At 40.2% G+C, this 21,678-nt stretch overlaps 1 protein-coding gene and 1 long non-coding RNA gene across 4 annotated transcripts in view; one reads left to right on the forward strand and one right to left on the reverse strand.

The window, feature by feature from the left end:
- Window positions 1-21,678, forward strand: part of LOC138977390 (uncharacterized) — a 108,123-nt gene that overhangs the window by 57,854 nt on the left and 28,591 nt on the right. The window lies entirely within an intron of this gene.
- On the reverse strand, window positions 3,326-19,360 carry LOC138975565 (uncharacterized). 3 transcript variants are annotated; one of them, XM_070348281.1, is made up of 4 exons: window positions 19,151-19,360; window positions 16,323-16,690; window positions 14,307-14,453; window positions 3,326-10,071 (listed from the first exon to the last, which is right to left on the reverse strand). In XM_070348281.1, exons 1-3 carry the CDS (start codon window positions 19,273-19,275, stop codon window positions 14,407-14,409), a joined length of 540 nt encoding a protein of 179 aa, XP_070204382.1. In that variant the 5' UTR covers window positions 19,276-19,360; the 3' UTR covers window positions 3,326-10,071; window positions 14,307-14,406. The 3 variants fall into 3 exon arrangements, with proteins under 3 accessions (XP_070204382.1, XP_070204379.1, XP_070204381.1); XM_070348278.1 differs by lacking the exon at window positions 19,151-19,360 and adding an exon at window positions 17,537-18,413; XM_070348280.1 differs by lacking the exons at window positions 3,326-10,071; window positions 19,151-19,360 and adding exons at window positions 10,119-12,281; window positions 17,537-18,414.

The following is a 21,678-nucleotide window of genomic DNA, read 5'->3' on the forward strand; positions in this document are numbered from 1 at the left end:
AATTAATTTCATTCACAAATACTAGTTTCATAAATATCCTTGCCTGCAGAGATAGAATAACAATACTTGCACATTTTGTTTGTCTTAGTGTTCAGTAAAAGTACAAAGGTTTTAAAGTAAAGCACCTTCATAACATGGAAACCGGAAGTTGTGACATGAATTTGAATACTGCTAACACTACCAAGAAAATAATATATATATATATTCTATGTTGTTTTGTTGCAAGTCTGCATCATTAACAACCTGGAGTATTACTGGAAAAAAAAATTATTACTAAAGAAAATATGTATACTCTCGATACTCTCCATGCACATGATTTTTGTTGCAGACGAGAATTTTTGCAATTCAATAAAAGGGCGACCACTTAGTAAAGTCTTGGTTCAATTATGTTCTTTTTATGGGTTAGTTGTTAGCAACAATGTAACCGACAAACTTCAAACTGAATTTTGGTGCTTTCCTCTAACATATATTATATATTTGAAAAACATCAATGTTTACCTGTGTCAAGTTTTTTTTTTGGGAGAGTATACATTCAAGTTGCCATTTAATACATGTTTTAAGGACTGAAAATACATGTCACAAAATGGGAAACGGCCCAGGAGAATAACTTATATGTAAAGCAGCAAATGATAAGCACATGGTTTTACCCCTGAAAGCTCCAAAGATTTGGGAAAATGAATCTCGTTTGCCTTCACATATCAAACTGAACGTCAAGCAGCTCAAAAAAAGTCTCAAGAAAAGTTACGCTTTCAAAATAGCATTTCATTCTGTGTCGCAAAGCATGCTTAACATTTCTACGCTTCTACAAATGAACACAAGCATGCAATAATTCCCTCTCTTTTGAGTCCTGGTACTTGTATGCTTATTAAGAAAGCGGGATGATGTTTCCTTTATTTCAGAATTTCTTTTTGTCTTGTTTCAGATGGAAAGTGCGGAGAAACCACCATCTCAGATTTCGTGTTTTTCTCATGTCTGGGAGCCGGTCCACAGTACCAGGAGGGTACCAGAGTCCTCTGACCGTGGTGTTTGTGGACACACCCGAAAAGCCACTCCCCAGAGTGTCAACTTGTGCCCTCAGAATGCAGGTGTCTGCCCCACACGTCAAGAACTGAGGCAGAAGCTGTCCCAGGCTGTTCTTGAAGGGGGTGGATTTTTTTATTTATTGTAAAACTTTCCTTCAATGGTGCGATTAGTTTCTGCTTGGTAGCCGTAGCTGTTGGTGTTTCTATCTGTACACACCCTGGGGGGGGGTGTTAACGTTGAACTTTGAAATCTTAAAATTATTAAGACAAGGTGTGGGTGGTTTTTTTCTCTCCGTAAAATAAGCTTTATTTTAGGTGCCTGTACCGTACATCATTTCTTACTTGCTATTAAATGCAAGAGAGAGACTTTCGAAGATTTGATGTTTGTGTTTCGCATTATTTTTGCTTGGTAGCCGTAGGTGTTGGTGTTTCTTTCTGTACACACCCTGCGAAAAAATGTTTGTTCTGCAATTTTGAAGAGAATTCACAAATGTATTCAAACTGAATTATTTGAGGTCATGCTGCAAAGGAAAAAAAAACATGACCCTGATTTAACCGGTTTCCTATACTCCTTTACATACCTTGTTTTTGTTTTGATTGTTTTCTTTGCTTTTTGCAGGGGGGGGGGGGGGGGGGTGTTTAACGTTGAACTTTGAAATCTTAAAATTATTAAGACAAGGTGTGTGTGGGGTTTTTCTCTCAGTAAAATAAGCTTTATTTTGGGTGCCTGTACCGTACATCATTTCTTACTTGCTATTAAATGCAAGAGAGAGACTTTCGAAGATTTGATGTTTGTGTTTTGCATTATTTAAATTGCCGTTGTGTTTCAAGAGTGTGTTCTGTTCTTATTTGTTTTTTTGCACCACTGTTTGTCATTATGTTGCCTGCTTTTCGTGTTCCGTGTAACGCTGTCCATGGAAAACATGTAAAGCATTGTATTTCTCTCGACTATTGATCAAGTAAACTAAGCACTTCACATCATATCAGGTATCAGTTACCTAATGTACAGAATAAATGGTTCAACCCCCCTACTACACGAATAACACGTTGCCAGCAAAATATCAAAAGCACTCGGACTAGCGTTACAGTGTCCCATACAAAACTTGGCAATATACACCATAAACCGGATACAAACAAATCAATTGCACGCTAACAACTTTGTTATACTGTCTCATAATGGTATACAAATTAATAAACTCAAAAGCGTTTGTAACAGTTATGATAATGTGATATTCGTGCCCTGTGTAACGATAGTCTGTTTTTATGTTTTACCAAATTAACCAAAACTGGCGTTGTCTACTGCTTTTCCTTTTATAGTTTTACACTCCTCTGTAGTGAAGGTCACTGCTCACACAAGGGCGGGGATGTAGCTCAGTCCTGTTGGCCGCTGTCAGCGCGAGTTCGTCCCCACGTTCGGCGAGAGATTTATTATTGCTCACAGTCAACTTTGTGTGCAGACTCTCCTCGGTGTCCGAACACCCCCGTGTGTACACGCAAGCACAAGACCAAGTGCGCACGAAAAAGATCCTGTAATCCATGTCAGAGTTCGGTGGGTTATAGAAACACGAAAATACCCAGCATGCTTCCTCCGAACGCGGCGTATGGCTGCCTAAATGGCGGGGTAAAAACGGTCATACACGTAAAAGCCGTGGGAGTTTCAGCCCATGAACGAACAAACGGCTCACACAATTTCAGCTTTCTTGTTTAGTTTATAAATTTCAGCCTCAATTCCTCGTCTCTGTAACCAGTATTAAATAGTGACTGTTTTGCTAACTGTTCAGCTGTCACCTGCCAAGTAGAACCGATGTATTCTTTATGATGTGATAAAATTAAAGTATTCATTCCACTTTGTGATGGATGAACTCGCAACTGCCAAGTATTACCAGTCTTATGATGGGATAAAAATTAAGTATTCATTCCATTTTGTGATAGGTTAACTCTCAACTGCCAAGTAATACCAGTCTAATGATGTGATAAAAATATTCATTCCATTGTGTGATGGGTTAACTCTCACCTGCCAAGTATTACCAGTGTGTCTTGTGATGTGATAAACATAAAGTATGCATTCCATTGTGTGATGATTTTCCTTATTTAAAGTGGATTTTCTGCATGACACTTGTTTGATTAAAATTAATTGTATTTGTGGCAGACAACTTGAGTTATGTTTTGTGTTTTTGTAAAAACAACTTGTTTTTTTTTAATATGACTGGAAATGAGACTAGCAGCCATGAATCCATAACTACATTTTGCTGTCCATCATAGACATCTCACTCGCACATGTTCATTGCCTCACCATACAGGAATCAAAATCCATACAAACAATTTGTATTATCCAATATTCAAACTTGTCATACACATTTATTCATACACAAGAATTATGTGTCATACACATTCAAGCAATCAAGATCCAATAAATGTATATAATTGATGTTCTTAAAAAGACTACACACACACCTAAATATATAGGTGATCTTTGAAATGGGACATTTACATGCAAATTCAGAATGCAAACAGAGCTTTGGCTTGCAAATGTAATAGTCATTAACCAGCACATAATATGAATAATTTTTGAAATTGTTGTGATACTGATTCAATTTTTCACATAAAATCAGAATTTCATTTATTTTAGTTTCCTGATACAAATGATTCGTCTAGCTTACCTTGAATAAACATACCAATACGTCAAAAAGTAGGACATCTGAGCTCAAAGATTAATAGTTTGGTTTGAAAAATCTCTAAATACACATAATTACAAAAACAAAACAAAATTCCGTGATAGAACATGTACTGATCTTGCAACTAAAGTAACAAGAAGGGCAAAGCCCATACGACTCGCATGCTTTACACATTTTTCCTACCAAAATACATGTGACCTTGACCCAAGGTCAAGGTCATCCAAGGTCATGCAACACAGCTGTTAATTCAAGACATAGGAGGTACAATGGTGCTTATTGGCTCTTTCTACCATGAGATATGGTCACTTTTAGTGGTTCACTACCTTATTTTGGTCACATTTCATAAGGGTCAAAGTGACCTTGACCTTGATCATATGTGACCAAATGTGTCTCATGATGAAAGCATAACATGTGCCCCACATAATTTTAAGTTTGAAACAGTTATCTTCCATAGTTCAGGGTCAAGGTCACTTCAAAATATGTATACAATCCAACTTTGAAGAGCTCCTGTGACCTTGACCTTGAAGCAAGGTAAACCAAACTGGTATCAAAAGATGGGGCTTACTTTGCCCTATATATCATATATAGGTGAGGTATTCAATCTCAAAAACTTCAGAGAAAATGGGAAAAATGTGAAAAATAGCTGTTTTTTAGGCAACATTTATGGCCCCTTGACCTTGAAGCAAGGTCAAGATGCTATGTATGTTTTTTTGGGGCCTTGTCATCATACACCATCTTGCCAAATTTGGTACTGATAGACTGAATAGTGTCCAAGAAATATCCAACGTTAAAGTTTTCCGGACGGACGGACGGACGACTCGGGTGAGTACATAGACTCACTTTTGCTACGCATGTGAGTCAAAAAGGGGACTCGGGTGTGCTGTTAAAATTGTTGGCACATTTTAGTATCTAAAACTCACCTTTGATTTTAGGGGGTGCCTATTCTTTCTTTATTTTGTGTTTAACATTGTTTTCAACCACGAAGGTTATATCGCGACGGGGGGAGATGGGATAGAGCCACTTGTCAATTGTTTCTTGTTCACAAAAGCACTTAATCAAAAATTTGCTCCAGGGGCTTGCAACGTAGTACAATATATTACCTTACTGGGAGAATGCAAGTTTCCAGTACAAAGGACATAACACTTACATACTGCTTGAGTAAAATCTTTACAAAAATTGACTATATTCTATACAAGAAACACTTAACAAGGGTAAAAGGAGAAACAGAATCAGTTAGTCGCCTCTTACGACATGCTGGGGAGCATCGGGTAAATTCTTCCCCCAAACCCGCGGGGGTACCTATGCGACTGACCACAATGTTTACTTTCATCAGGCACAAAGTTCTTCAGCAGAAGAATGATTAATATTCTAGCAACAAACATGCAATAAATTCATACATGATTATTGATGTTCAAAAAATGCTCTACACTACTTCACCAAACTAAATGGAGAACTGAAAATGTTTAAAACACTTTCTTTCTTTGGTGTTTTCAACCACGAAGGTTATATCGCCACGTGGAAGGGGGGGGGGGGGGGGGGGGGGGGGGGGATGGGATAGAGCCACTTGTTAATTGTTTCTTGTTCACAAAAGCACTAATCAAAAAATTGCTCCAGGGGAAAACACTAACCATAAACAATAAACACCACTATGAGGTTTGATAGGTAACTTAAAGGGACCTTGACCTTCATTGAACGTTGCAAAAAGCTTATGTTCTGATGAATATGGGTGAATGAGGCACCATTGAATATAAAAAGAAAAATAACTGATTTGACTCTAGTTAAACTATGGCGCTCATGGCATCATACCAAAGTTTGAACGAGTATCCCTTTCACTGTTCTGTACAGCTGTAAAAACACAGTGAGACATAATAATAATGAACATAAATTAATCACCCCTTCTCGCCAGAGCTCACGGCAATACACAATAGCAAAACAAATCAGAGCATTCACACACCGACACACACAAAGTCGTTAAAGGTTTATTGGCTGCGGCAATAATAGCCGCAAGAATAATCCTTTAGTTCGTTCAAAGTACCCAAGCATGTCCTGTATACAAAAGTAAGGCGATTGAGATTTTATTTTGGTTTTTTTACACAAGCCAGAGAACACCAGTGCTTGTGAGAGCAAAACGTTTGCCCGTAGGGAAGTGAACCTTCCTTATCTTTCGCACCAGAGAGCTGTTCAAAAGGGGTATTGTGCAAGTTGGCTATTAAACCATTGTAATTCGGAAAATGTCTTTAACCTTCGCCGGCACTCGTGGGTCCGTGCGGACCCAGAAGGGTGTTTGATTGCAAATATCTTTTAAACGAGTTGGAATTTTTTTAATGAGCTTTTAGAAATGCCTCAGACACCTAACAAGCTATCATCTCCTAAAAGCTCATTAAATTTCAGTGATAATTAATTAATTAATTAATGGTCAAATTTAGACTACACACGGAAGCATTTGTGGGGACGTGCGGACCCATACTTCTCAAAGAAGGAAAAGCGTGTATACCCTTCCGAGGCACTCGTGGGTCCGTGCGGACCCAGAAGGGTGTTTGATTGCAAATGAGACAGTGACAAAAGGTCAGGTGTCATGTCTACTGTCCCGAATGACACACGATTGCTGACATTTCACCATTGCCAAAAGAATAAACAAATAAGAAATAGGTAGAAAATGAATGTGAAAACTGACTTTGATTGTTGATCAGTATTTTCTATACCACTAACAAATAATCTACTTACACATAGCTGTTTGGCAAATGTATGTTGCATGGGACACACTGACATGAAAGTGGAAGATGTTTTTCCCTCTAGAGAAACTACATATCAAGTTACACTTTTTGTGCTCTTCCATTCCAGTTGGCAATCAATTGTTAACGCATGTTATTAGAAAAAATAGAACGAAAACAGATTAGATAGAATGAAAAATGTACTGGTGATGTCATTTGGGACATACTGACATGAAAACGTCACCTTTTGTCATTGTCTCAAATATCTCTTAAACGAGTTGGAATTTTTTAATGAGCTTTTAGAAATGCCTCAGACACCTACAAAGCTTTCATCTCCTAAAAGCTCATTAAATTTCAGTGATAATTAATTAATTAATTAATTAATTAATGGTCAAATTTAGACTACACACGGAAGCATTCGTGGGGACGTGCGGACCCATACTTCTCAAAGAAGGAAAAGCGTGTATACCCTTCCGAGGCACTCGTGGGTCCATGCGGACCCATACTTCTCAAAGAAGGACAATTGTGCAAACCCTTCCGTGGCACTCGTGGGGCCATGCAGACCCATAATATTTTACCAAATACCGTGTGCAGTCTAAATTTGACCATTAATTAATTAATTAATTATCACTGAAATTTAATGAGCTTTTAGGAGATGATAGCTTTTTAGGTGTCTGAGGCATTTCTAAAAGCTCATTAAAAAATTCCAACTCGTTTAAGAGATATTTGCATCAAACACCCTTCTGTGTCCGCACGGACCCACGAGTGCCACGGAAGGATATGCATATTTTTCTTTCTTTGAGAAGCATGGGTCTGCACGGCCCCACGAGTGCCACGGAAGGATATGCACATTTTTCCTTCTTTGAGAAGCATGGGTCTGCACGGCCCCACGAATGCGTCCGTGTGTAGTCGATAACGAGTGCCGGCGAAGGTTAATGGCTGAATAACAATGAGTTCCTTTATACGTTGGATTGGGCAAGCCATATATATATATATATATATATATATATATATATATATATATAAATATATCTAGCATCAATAAACCTAAAAATACACTAAGGTCTTTTTCAAAAACAATAGTCTGTTTTAAAAACTTTCAGCAATTTTCAACTTTATAAATCTATACTATAGATACATCAAAAGAAATTTGGTCAGACATGGGATTCAGAAAAAGTGATAATTAAGGAAAAAAAAAGTAGGGTCCAGGGGCAACGCCCCTGGTCGGGGTCTGGGGGCAAAGCCCCCAGAAGCTGAAGGTTTTTAGTATTTTAGACACACAAAAATGGCCCTGAAATGCATATTTCAGCTTAATCATAGCCCCCCCCTCCCTTTCCATGTTTCTCAAATTAATTTTACGCTAAGACTCAAAATAAGGAGGAGGAAGAGAGAGAGAGAGAGAGAGAGAGAGAGAGGCGGGGGGGGGGGGGGTGGTGGCGTGTGACGGTGTGGTTTCAATGTTCTTACCTCGTCGGTGCCAAACGACCCCAGTGACTGATTACACGACTGGGTTTTCAGGATAGTCAGGTGCTTGTTGCTTTTCAAGTGGCTTTTGAGGGCAGTCTTTCCATTGGAACCGTAGTTGATAACATTAACATCGTTGCACAAAGTGCACTAAGTTTTTCCCGGCAAGTTGATTTTAGCAAAAGCATCGCCAACTTTCAGTTTCACGTCTTGTGTCTTCTGGCCTTTCTCGTATTTCCAGCTCAATGATACAACTTCATCGAGCCAGTCGAATCTCCAGAGATTTTTCTTGTACTTCTGCTGGTCAATTTCCCGGGATAGAACGGTTTCGTCTCGCTTTAGCTTCCTCATCATTTTGGCAAGTGGCTCGAAGCGATGTAAAAATGGCGCCGAATCATTCTCATACGGTATGCTTTAGCTTATACTGAATCCCCGATAGCTACGTTGAAACGGTGACTGTAGGAGACAAAGACACAGAGCGCGTTCCCATACGGATCGACCAGCAACAGTCTGACCGTTTTAGGAACCAACCGTTCAAGAATAGTATGGAATGGAGCGTCGCGATCAGCGGACCGGCCGAAAAACTTGGGTCTTTACCTACATATACCCCAACATTTTCTCAGCGGATTTGCACGAATCTCAAGAATGATCCCTGGAGCCTAAAAATTTACGGAATTCCGTAATTTTACGGAAGAATCCCATGTCTGTTTGGTGCAATTAAACAGGTAACCTAATGGCAAATCATTGTGTAAAACTTTCTTTACAACTTTCTTTCACAAAGTGTACATATTTTTTTTTTTTTTTTAGCAATATTGTTTTCGTGGTGCAGTACCTGTGTTTAAAAATAATAAAATACACAGCGGACATAATTTCGCTTTATTTGAATGACTTTCCACTTTACAAAGATTGGTTTAGAATTAGAGCGCAGATTTAAACCAATTTGAAAAAAACAGTTGCTTATACCTTCTACCATGCTTGGTACTTTGAACAAACTTTATGATTGTTTTTGAGGCTTTCATTGTTGCAGCCCAATGCTGCTCAGTGCAAATTAACTTTTTTGAAGGCGAAGTGTCTGCACCCAGACACATCCTTACTCTGAGGTCTCAAAGCAAACCCGCAAATTGAGGCACACCTCCCAACGCCATGCAAGATATTGCAGATTTATTGCACGATTACGTGGCTAGAGCGGATAGGGCAAGTAGCCTAATAAGTTTACAATTTAAAACGAATGCTTCTTTCATTGACAAAAGCAGTAATCATGTGTCAAAACACTGGATCGGCTTTGGAATGCGCTTGTAAATAAAAGTAGACAATGAATTTTTCTTGTGATTCCACTGACCAATCTGCTTGTAGTCTGGACAATCAAGCGTACAAAATATGGCAAAATCGTATGGGTTCACAGGTCTGCTATACACTTCAGGTTTGGGGTGTCCACAAGCTAACTTTTTTTTTACTCGAGCATGTTGGCAACGAACTGGAGAACAACATCTGACCATGTTGATCGGTGGGTGGCCCACTCCGAGGGTCAATGCGCTCCGTTAGTTGCACGAGCTGTTCCTCAGAGAGGGGGCAAGCCGTGGCAGGCACATCCTAACGACTGTCTGGCAAAGGATGGTCCTCGATTATCGATTGAAGGCTTCTCCCTTTCCAGAAGTCCTGTACTGCTGTGGATGTGCTGGCTCGTCTCTCCAGCATCCCCCTGAAGAAGAGCTGCAGGGGAGTTCTGTTGCGCTCTGTCCTCAGGGGTTGGTGGTTCTTCTGTTCCACAATCCACTGTAGGGACCGGTTCAGCCTGGGCAGAAAAACATAGTGGAGGGCCCACAAGTGAATGGGATTGTCCATGTTCAGTATCCCCAGACCACCTTCTGCCTGTGGTGTTCCCATTGCAGTAAACAGGTCATGGTAAGGGTTCACCACATCTTTCCAGACGTCGAGCCAGAGACGCTCGATCCTTTGGTTATGGTCACTGCGGCCTTGCATCGCACTGCCTCTCCCTTCTCCCCTGTGTTCATTCATGAGGGCGACGACATCCAGATTCTCGCCACCATGGTCCATGCGGACTCTTGACGGGAGTCCAAAGCGTTGGGTTCCACCCAAAAACAGATCCCGAACGGTCTCTGACCTGTTGTTTCGGTGGCATGGAGGAAGGTAGTGGCCCGGCTAAAGCCATCGATTGCCCCATGAATCACCATTTTCCACCTGCAATATAACAAACAGAGATCCGTTTCCATATGTGATTTCACCACACAAATTCTGATTAAAGAGTTATTGGGAAATAAGTACAGGTAACATGCTCAGTAAATATTAAAAAGTAATGGTCAAAGTGCTTTTTCATGACCGAGAATCAAGACCATTATTTTTAATATATATCATTGAGAAAAGGTGTGTAACCCATTTAATCCACCTTTCTTCAATTTTGCAAAGAAATAAATCAAGAAAAGCAATTGCTTTATATGACTTTTCTTCGTCATGTCCATAAGCCTTAAGGGTCTTGTAGGTCTTAAAAGGAGGATTCCACTAACTGCTGGGACTCTAAAATTTGATAAAAATAAGCAAAATTTTGGTAATGTCTGCTGGTTAATAACACATACAATTCAGTGAAATTTAATAAAAAATAACTGAGAAAACCGCAATGTAAAGCTTTTACAAACTTGACCCCACTGTGACCCCAAAATGTGACAGGGATCAACCAAACTAGGGTCACGTAGGTAGATGATCAAATCCTTCAAGTGTTCAAAGTTTCAAAGCTCAAGCTTCAAAAACACCTGAGATAACATCAATGTTAAGATATTTTGATTCGAACATGACCCCCTGTGACCCCAAAACTTGACGAAGGTCAATCTTCTTCTTCTTCAGCGTTCGACGATGGCTGTGTCTAGATTCTTTCAGGCCTGGGAATGAGTAAAAGTGGTTTGGGCGTACTGACGGGAAAATGTTGCGTTTTAAGCATTTTTAAGGGCACACGGAGGCTCTTTTCTTACACAATTAGAAAAGGACTTCGTCGTAAATACGACGAAAGGCGTATCATTCCCAGGCCTGTTCTTTGGCCCGTGATGTTGACGAAGTGGGCTGTGACGAAGGTCAATCAACCTTATGTCGTCTTCTTCTTCTTATGCGTTCGTGGGCTGAAACTCCCACGTGCACTCGTGGTTTGCACGAGTGGAATTTTACGTGTATGACCGTTTTTACCCCACCATTTAGGCAGCCATACGCCGCTTTCGGAGGAAGCATGCTGGGTATTTTCTTGTTTCTATAACCCACCGAACTCTGACATGGATTACAGGATCTTTTTCGTGCGCACTTGGTCTTGTGCTTGTGTGTACACACGGGGGTGTTCGGACACCGAGGAGAGTCTGCACACAAAGTTGACTCCGAGAAATAAATCTCCCGCCGAACGTGGGGACGAACTCACGCTGACAGCAGGCAACTGGATACAAATCTAGCGCGCTACCGACTGAGCTACATCCCCGCCCACAATCTTATGTCAAGTTGGTACATTATCAAAACCTAGAAGTGTGCGTACTATTAACCCTTACACCGGTGCAATTCTGTAACACATGTTACATAGCCACTGGTGAATTAACAGAGAGAAACATAACAAAAAACAGTCATATAGGTTTTCGCATCAATGGGAGGTAATCGGAACCGACCAAACAGACTGAGCCAATAGCGCGACATATGTCGTGACAACCAGGTGACAGCATACGTAAAGTAGCGCGACATATGTCGCGACAACCAGCCTAAGGGTTAAAGCTCTAGCTAAAAACACATCTGAGATAACATCAACGTTAAGTTTTTATTAAACGAACATGACCCCGCTGTGACCCCAAAATTTGATGAGGGTCAACGAAACTGCGGTCACTTCGTGAAATCATCAAACCCTAAAAGTGTGCAAAGTTTCAGAGGTCTAGCTGTATAAACTTCTGAGATAACAGCTCAACGTTACATTTTTTGTCCTTGGACAGACAGACAGCCTGCCCACAGCACACATAATTATTTTGATCAAGTATTATTCACTCAGCCAGTCTACCTGCACAAGCATGTGATTAATCCATGGTTGAAGAGTTCTGTGAAAATTGCGCAATTCTGCAAACTCTTTATAGCAGTTAATTTAATTTCGAATAAAATAAAGTACATAGTTGTTCTGCTAAGACGATAAGGCAAATATTTTTGCGTTCTTTTCATGTTTAAGTATCTCGGGAAAAAAAGTTCTATTTATGAAGTGAAATATAATTGACCTACAGATTACTGTCTTTTTATTTGTACAAATGCAAAATGGGAACAACTCTATTTTCTACACAAAATATGAGAGTTACTTGCCTTGAGACCTTGTGTCTGGTACAACGTAGATTTTGATTTAGAAAACAACCAAACTTATGGATCTTATATTGGATTCTGTGTGTTGAAACCTGAAATGAATAGTGTAAATGCAGTTGAGTATGTATGAGCTCTTTCCTCTTTCGAATATTTGAGCATTCAGAACTTTTCAGTCACCAAGCAGTGACCACACAGTGTGGTTTCTCAACCTATGAGCTATCGAGGATTCAGACTGGTTGCTGGGTGGTTATTTGTTAGGACTAGGTAGCTTGGTATTCACCGAAAAGTATTCCCCCCTCTGCTTATTTCTCTGTTAACTTGAAGGGGTGTTTATTGTTAAAAAAAACACCAAGCAACCAAATTTAAATAACCACCCAGTAGAAATGGTAAGGTATAACCAGAATATGTTTTGTATTCCGTGGGGAAATCATCAATGGACCAGTCTTTCATTACATATCCAGAAAATGACAAAATAAAAAGAAAAGAAAAGAAAATACTTGCACACGACTCACCTTCGTTACCCACCTACCCCTTAGAAGACGCCCTTCCTTTTACGATCCCAAACAAGACATTTTCAAGACCCTGTTTCATAGCTGCCAACCCCTGTGAAGCCCAAAGAGTAGCATTTTGGAACTTTCACCAAATGTCAGAGTTGCAATTGGTGTTTATAAGCGTAGCACTCGCATAATCTTAAATTTGAATCGCAAGCCCGCATTTAAAATGCCATCAAAAACGTTTGTAAGATTCTGAGAGCTCTACGACATTACAACCGTCTAAACATAGTTCAATGTCACACGCTTTCCTTCTTTGCCACTACTAAAGCAAACGTATGCAAGATTGTATGTTACACGCTTTAGGAGCATGGCAAGAACGGATTCAAACTCAAAATCGTCACTCCAAAAAAACATAAAATGCACACACGACTTTTATTTCTCCTGCTGTTATCGTTTCTTCTCTTTACAGATTCTTCAACGCTCAGAATACTGAAAACGGCACCCCAGACGACAGTACTGTTTCCATACGCGAATTTAACTTCCCTTGGAAAGTGGTTCGCTCAGGAGGCCTGTTTGTCTGACACTATAAGGACAGAGTTCTGAACATAGATGACAAAGATTCCGGAATGAACAAACATTTTGCGGATGCAGACACAGAAAGACGTCATGAAGAATGAGATGCTTCAAAAGATACAGACTGTGACGATGACTGTGACGTCATTCCCATATAACGAGACGTCATTCACAGTTGTTCGGCCACTTCCGTCAAAAAGTAGATTTAGACAATCAACGTAATCTCGTGTGGAAGAAAACGTCTGTCACACAACCAAGTCGGAATAGCAGGTATTATTACCTATACACGCAAAGTCTGTCGAATTCTTCGGCAAAAATCGTTGAAAATGATTTGCCCGCATCGGTGTGGAACTTGCACCATAATCTTCACCACCCTTACGTTTCCCCGTTTTTATCCTGTCTCCCTCCAGTTTCCACTTCTAACACCGTCACTGTGCACAGCTTACAACTTAACAAGTGCATTGCATATTCTAATCAAATTCACAATTGGCGCATAGAGTCACCGGAAATGCGAATGCTTGCAATAAAATTCACGATTTGCTAAGCAAGTCACGTGGACAATATCGAGTCATAACGGAGTGGTTCCCAGCCATCGGTACTCGACTAGTTATGCAATGTTCATTGTTGATTGTCAAGCAATAAGTGAACATTTTGCACGCTTGTCATTTTTTTTTTTTTTAGCGTAGCAGCTCAGGGCTTAGAGTAGCAGCGTAGCAATTCCTGCAAAATCGGAGCATGCTGCGCCAAAATCGTAGCAATTGGCAGGTATGCTGTTCTCTAAGATATTCTGCTCATAACCTCTGTAAGTTTACCCCCATTATAAGACCTTATTATCTCAGGGTTATGTAGGTCTTAAAAGAAAGATTCCAGCGTCATAAAATAAGAGAATTCCTTATCACCCTTATGCCACCTGTATCAATCCACTCAAATTCCATGTTCAAACTGGCACAACCCCCAACATCCTCCCCACCACCGGACACACTCAACATTCACCAAATTTTTAAAAAGGATTTTTTTGTGCCCAGTGTATGTATTTGTAGCTGTACTCACGATATCAACTTGTGGTATCCGTCTAGATGCCAGAGAGCGTTTGGTCCTGATACTTGGTACAGACGACGTCTCGTGGGCCTCAACGCCAAAGCTCTGACAGCTACTCCACCAGGATCAACCCGCGGGATGGCTCCCCGTACTCTGTGCCTTTGTGGAGCGTGTAAGAATACAACTTATTACACTAACGTGACATACCACTCATGTCATAACAATACCATTCACTCTACATTGCATGTGTAAAGAGGTCTTGTCTGACAAGGACCTGATTTTTCACTGCCTCCAATACCGAAACAAGCGTCCTTCTTTGAACACTCGGAAGAATTTTAAGAACGTAAACACCACACCAGTGACATTTCCTTGCTTTGACATAAAAGATTACACGAGGCATTCGGAGAGATCCAGGTTCAATTTTTAAGCTTCTTCAATCTGGGCGCTTCGACAAAGGGACATTTACAGCAATGAACATGCAACAGTATGTACAGGGTCCCCACTGGTTTTTAGAAACAAAATTCCATGACTTTCCCATGAGCCTCAATAACATTTTCCATGACTAGATCCACAGGTCGCCATTTCCGAACACGCAAACTTTTTACATCTTGTCACTGCCAGTTTTGACACTGGCTTGCTTTGCACTGAATTTGAGTCAGTTTCTACGCAGTGTCTCTTTGACAAGCAAGTCAAGCATTTGCTACGCAGTCAGATTATCGGTAATGTTTGCTGGTCCTGTCATTTCACTAAACTGGACCAGCCACTGTTTGTATCCATCTGCACTTTCGTAAATTCCGTTTCATAACCGTCACTAACACTGTGACTTGACGAACTGTCATTTTTTTCACCGCGATACACAGTTCATTGCGAAGATCTTCCTTGGTAATTCGTTCCAATTCCGCATACTTTTTGTTGTCAAGAAACAACTCGAAAGAAAGCTGGCGTGCTAAAGGTTATTTTTTTTTCTTTCTTATTTATGTTAAATTCCATGACTTGAATTGAAATTCCATGACTTGAATTGAAATTCCATGACTTTCCAGGTCTGGAAAATTAAAAATCAAATTCCATGACTTTCCATGACCTGTACGAACCCTGTATGTAGGATAAACAGAATACTACATGGCTTCCTGTTTGATACCAGTTTTACACTAGTGTTTTGAAATATTGTTCGCAGTTTAATATTTAAAAGCACAACTTGAGTAAAACTGGTATTTCATAGGAAACCATATAGTATTCTCTATGTGGACAACAATGTCACAGGCTTACCCACTAAAGTTCTTTAGGAGCTTCTGACATATTTGCCTTAAAAACAACATGCAAAATAACTTGTGGAATCCAAAAGCACCATGTCGCATTAGTGGCCCAATTAGAGCTGCAGACTATTACGCTTTCGATGTAGCATGCTACTTGTAAAACAGAAAATGCTACTTCGTTATACAGACACTCTACAATGTTCATTTGTTCCTGCTGCTGTTTTCTTGTCTGAACACAGTTATTGCAACATTTGTGTCTTGACATATAAACATGTAGGTGCAGTGGATTATAAGATGATGCAATACTTAAAGATAAACACCATTTGCTACACTATAAATTCAAGATTGCTACACATGAAGCTTCATAGGGGCTGACAGCTCTGCATCATACACCAGCACATAAATCTTACTGACTGAGTTGATGTGTATTTACACATTGCACACCTCCCACATTGAAGTAAACAATTGAATATCTTCAGTTAATCGAAGTACACTTAAAGATGAAGTTCTCTCCATAGGAATACTGTGCATCACCCTTGCATGTAAGTGAACTCAAAGTACTATGTGAACAGAACAGAACCAATTCTGGTCTGTTTGCAACCGCATGAACGCAGGAAAGAGATCATTGTCAGATTGAATTACAATTAACATTGACACGCTTCCATTTGAAACTTTTCAGTTGTCATTGTGGATTGACGCCCCGGGCCCCAGATCCTGCGTTTAACTTTATCCTCGACGAACAAAACAACAGGCACCAATTGGGTTGCCGCCTCACCTGTGATTGTGTTGACCAGGTTGGCAACCGAGCCAGACAGGGTAGAATTGCTGGTACCGGTTGTCATCGATCCCGATGTTGAGGCGATGGCCTCACGATCACCCGAAACAGCTTCTTGCAGACGTTGGTTGTCTTTCTGGAGCGAGACAATGGCCACTTGGCAGGTCTCTTGCCGCTCCCCCAGCCTGCGTAGTTCTGCCAATACCGCGGCCAAAGCAGTGGCGCTTTCTTCCCCTCCTGCTGTGGCTGACTCAAACCCACCGGGTTGTCGCTGCGAGGCTGTCTGGTTGCTGGCCCTCGGCCGACCTGCAGCGGCTCGGGTCACTTCGGCTACCCGCCTTGACGCTGCCCTCCTGGGAGGCATATTCCTGTGCATAAAAAACAGGATATGTGAACACAGCCTTATTTGTCAGATTACTGAGAATTACACATAAGCCTTGAACTTGTCTGCTGCTCCTTGCAGGAGTTAACAACTCCTTCACTGTTCAGCCTGTAAAAGGTGTTTAATATCCCATACTTCTGAAGTTGTCACCAGATTTTGGGAGTCTGAAATACAAACCAAAGAAATTGATTAAAATCTGGCCCAAAGTACTTCAAACCAATTGTGTTTTCTGTGTCAAACTCAAATCCTGGCACCCAGTACCCCCACCAAACGAGTTTGGAATCTCTGAGGCTCAATACATTTATGACAAACAGAACACCAACAGGAAATTACATCATGGTTCTCTGAACTGTCACACACCAACATAATACCTGGCTAACAAATCCACATACTAACTAATGTTGGAATCTCTGAGGCCCTATAGCTTAATTTGACAAAAAGAACAACAGCGAACCATGTTTTCTGATTCTCTGAAAAATCAGCCCCACCATGAAATATTACCTAGCCCACGGTACATGTACTTTAACCAAAATAGTGTTTGTAATCTGTGAGGCACCAGCCAACACAAGTGACAACAGTACCTCCACATGAAATATTACCTAGCCCACAGTACCACAATCAAAATAAATTTGGAATCTCCTAGGCAAAATAACAGGTGATTGACAAAACAGTACTTCCACAGGAACCAATATTTCCTGATTCACTGAAATGACAAACACCCGAGGTAATTGACATACAGTACCTCCACAGGAACAAATATTCTGATTCTCTGAATTGACAAACGCTCACATGAAAAGGCATCGTAACACCAACATGTTCATCAGAATCTCACCTGAAAATTATTTCCAAGTACTCTGGAAAAACACTGATCCATACTATCCACCAACACAGAAACATACTGTTGAAACATGTCACGATATCTTGATTTGACAGAACACTCAACAATCGTGTTGATCGAAGAACCATTCCGGATCCACCTTGAACTGGTTTTTAGACAAGGGACATCATCCACAACGAGCCTGTCATAAACTCGAGTTACTTCCCATCTACCGATCTGGTTGACCCCATTTAGAGCCGTCGATTTATGCCACCCACCCGCATCAAACAAGAAAGAAAATGTAAACAATTTGAAGATTCCCTGTTCCTATACCCGTGCTTTGTAAGCTGATCAGTCAAAACGCACAATGCAACCTGACCCGGCTACAACATTATTTAATCACACAAAAACCGACTGTGTTTATCGCCTGACGAAGGGACTTGTACAACCTGGCCTGTCCTGACGTTGCTTGATCTTCTTGATCTTGATATGTTACGCCAACAGGTCCCAAGCTTGGGAATATACGTTTGCTAGATGCACACCATCACCCAGGAAATGACGCTGCAAATTCAGGTAACGTAAACTGTTTTCCAGCGGAAAACATAAAATCATGGTCCCAAAATACAACTCTAGGGGAGTCCACAGTGCCCTGCCGAAGCAACGCATTGACCTCCATAGCTGCGGCGTTGTATGATGGATCGAAACACACACACAGACAGACAGACAGACACACACACACACACACATACACCACGACCCTCGTCTCAATTCCCCCCTCTACGTTAAAATATTTAGTCAAAACTTGACTAAATATAAAAACGGTATTACTTAACTTTAAAATCAGAATCTGTGACTGTGAAACATTGGTCCATTTCTCAGTTGTTTTTCAACAGTTTAAAATTCCTTTTTGAAGCTTTACTATTAATATTCAGCACAGAAGAGTTACCTGAAGTACTGTCCCCTGTCCTTTCAGACGAGCTTGTATCATTAAGGACCCAGTAAGCTTGTTGGAAGCAGTAATTGGTTCCACCAACGCATCCAACTCTTGATCAGATATCCTGGAATACACCATGCGTTGTACAGTTTACAAGTAGCATTCCATTTTCCCTGAAAATTGCCAAACACTTTTATTACTTGCGTTGTATCGATAAACGAAGCACAAGTAAGAAACAATAATAAAAGCAAAGAAAATAGCAACACGATATGCAAACATCTAACAAAGCCGAGCAAGCAGAATGACAGGTTTAATGAAAAACAAAGAGGTACCGATTCGGAAACAAGATCGCGATTCTTTCCTTCGCTGCACGACGCAAATCTTCTGTGACCTTTGACCAAACGTAGCTTCCACATTCGATCACCGTGCTCAGCTTAATATTTACAACAGAAAGCCGAGGGGGTGGAATACCGAGATGAACCTACAGAAATGTGCATCCTCAAACCTGACATATTCATCCCAACATTTAAATTAATGAACTCCAAAACACAGAAAGTTGCTTTTAGTTTTACACGCCATCTTTGATTGCCACTGCCAGTGGTTATCAAACCGGGACCCGGTACCCGTGTTTCAAAGATCACGCATTGTTTCTTCCATTAAGTCACAAATGAACAAGCAAACAAAACGTTGCTTACCTTCTTAAAACTTCTTCTGGCTCATTACCAGACTGCAACAAATTGACGTCGCAATGGCGGGTCTGATCCAGTGGCGTCACCGGAAGTAGTATCTCCACGAGATTGTCGCTTTGCATGTCGTACATTTTCCGATTCAAGTTCTAATTTATTTCAGCCGCATTTATTAAATGCAGCTGCATTTAAAAATAAATACAGCTGTATTTAAAAATAATTACACCTGTATCTAAAAATAATTACAGGTGTATTTATTTTTAAATACAGCTGTATTTACTATTAAATACAGGTGTAATTATTTTTAAATACAGCTGTATTTATTTTTAAATGCAGCTGTATTTAAAAATAATTACACCTGTATTTAATAATAAATACAGCTGTATATATTTTTAAATACAGGTGTAATTATTTTTAAATACAGCTGTATTTATGATTAAATACAGCTGTATTTATCATTAAATACAGCTGTATTTATTTTAAATTACAGCTGTAATGGTTATGAGCCAAACGGCTTTCCATAGTGGCAAAGGCAGTGCACGTGGAATTGACAAGAAGAGCGGGGTATTCGTTGCGCTGAGAAGGATAGCACGCTTTTCTGTACCTCTCTTCGTTTTAACTTTCTGAGCGTGTTTTTAATCCAAACATATCATATCTATATATTTTTGGAATCAGGAACCGACAAGGAATAAGATGAAAGTGTTTTTAAATAGGGACTGGGTGGCCGAGTGGTAACGCACTTGCGCTCGGAAGCGAGAGGTTGCGTGTTCAGGCCTGGGTCAGGCCGCAATTTTCTCCCCCCTTTCCTAACCTAGGTGGTGGGTTCAAGTGCTAGTCTTTCGGATGAGACGAAAAACCGAGGTCCCTTCGTGTACACTACATTGGGGTGTGCACGTTAAAGATCCCACGATTGACAAAAGGGTCTTTCCTGGCAAAATTGTATAGGCATAGATAAAAATGTCCATCAAATACCCGTGGGACTTGGAATAAAGTAAAAAAAATTCCATCTCACACGGCATTAAGTCTCAGGAAACATGAATACACGCATGCAGGAAAAAAAAAATATGGGTAGCGCCGTACGTATGGCAGCTCGCTTTCCCCGGGGAGAAAGCAGCCCGAATTTCCATGAGGGTAACCTCACTGGACTGTAAATCTTATCCAATCCAATCCAATCCAATTTCGAAAAAAAAATTTTTTATAATAATTTTTATATATTTAATTTTTAGAGCTTGTTTTTAATCCGAATATAACATATTTATATGTTTTTGGAATCAGCAAATGATGGAGAATAAGATAAACGTAAATTTGGATCGTTTTATAAATTTTTATTTTTTTTTACAATTTTCAGATTTTTAATGACCAAAGTCATTAATTAATTTTTAAGCCACCAAGCTGAAATGCAATACCGAACCCCGGGCTTCGTCGAAGAGTACTTGACCAAAATTTCAACCAATTTGGTTGAAAAATGAGGGCGTGACAGTGCCGCCTCAACTTTCACGAAAAGCCGGATATGACGTCATCAAAGACATTTATCAAAAAAATGAAAAAAACGTTCGGGGATTTCATACCCAGGAACTCTCATGTCAAATTTCATAAAGATCGGTCCAGTAGTTTAGTCTGAATCGCTCTACACACACACACACACGCACACACGCACACACACACGCACATACACCACGACCCTCGTTTCGATTCCCCCTCGATGTTAAAATATTTAGTCAAAACTTGACTAAATATAAAAAGTAAATTCAATCAATACGTCTACCACGCTCTGACTTACGACCGACAACACTAAATTCAGAGGAGAATCGACAAAGTCAGAAGCATTGAAATCCTGCACAAAGTCCAGGCTGAATTAAACTTTTTATTTCACTGCAACATTTCGTATCCGAATAAAAAAATAAAAAAAATTAAATACATTAAAAAACAAAAAGTAACGCATCCGTGCACATTTACCATATTCCAAAGAAGCTACCATTCTCATAATTTGGAAAACGCCAGATTTTCTCACAAATGCACAAACGCTAGGTAATCTTTAAGACATTCATAAAACGGCACTTCAAAACAAATCAACTATAAAAAATAAAATAAAATATATATATAAATCAACAAAATCGACCACTCAAAAGACTTTTCTGTAAATCCTTGAAAACCTTCAAACCAACGGCACCATAACACCACTTTCGCTGCATCAGCCAAAAACGTTATTTGAAGCGACCACTTCGACGCAATAAGTGTTACCGGCAATTGCACATCACACTTTTCCGAACGAAGCAATCCGATTCCAAAACCTCGACAGAACTTGGCGACTCTATCTCAACCTCCCACCAGCTGTTGTCTTATTGGTGCAATTTATACAGCCTGTCAAAGCGACACACTTTTTCATCAACATGCATGGAGAGAGAAATGTGTGTGCTACTGCTAAGTGAGACGGTGTGAGTGAGGGGCGGGTGGGAAATGGGTGGAGGGTCCGGATGGGTGGAGGAGATAAAAGATATGTGTGTGTGTGTGTGTGTGTGTGTGTGTGTGCGTGCGCG

Source organism: Littorina saxatilis, linkage group LG9, assembly GCF_037325665.1.
Source record: "Littorina saxatilis isolate snail1 linkage group LG9, US_GU_Lsax_2.0, whole genome shotgun sequence".
Classification (NCBI taxonomy): domain Eukaryota; kingdom Metazoa; phylum Mollusca; class Gastropoda; order Littorinimorpha; family Littorinidae; genus Littorina; species Littorina saxatilis.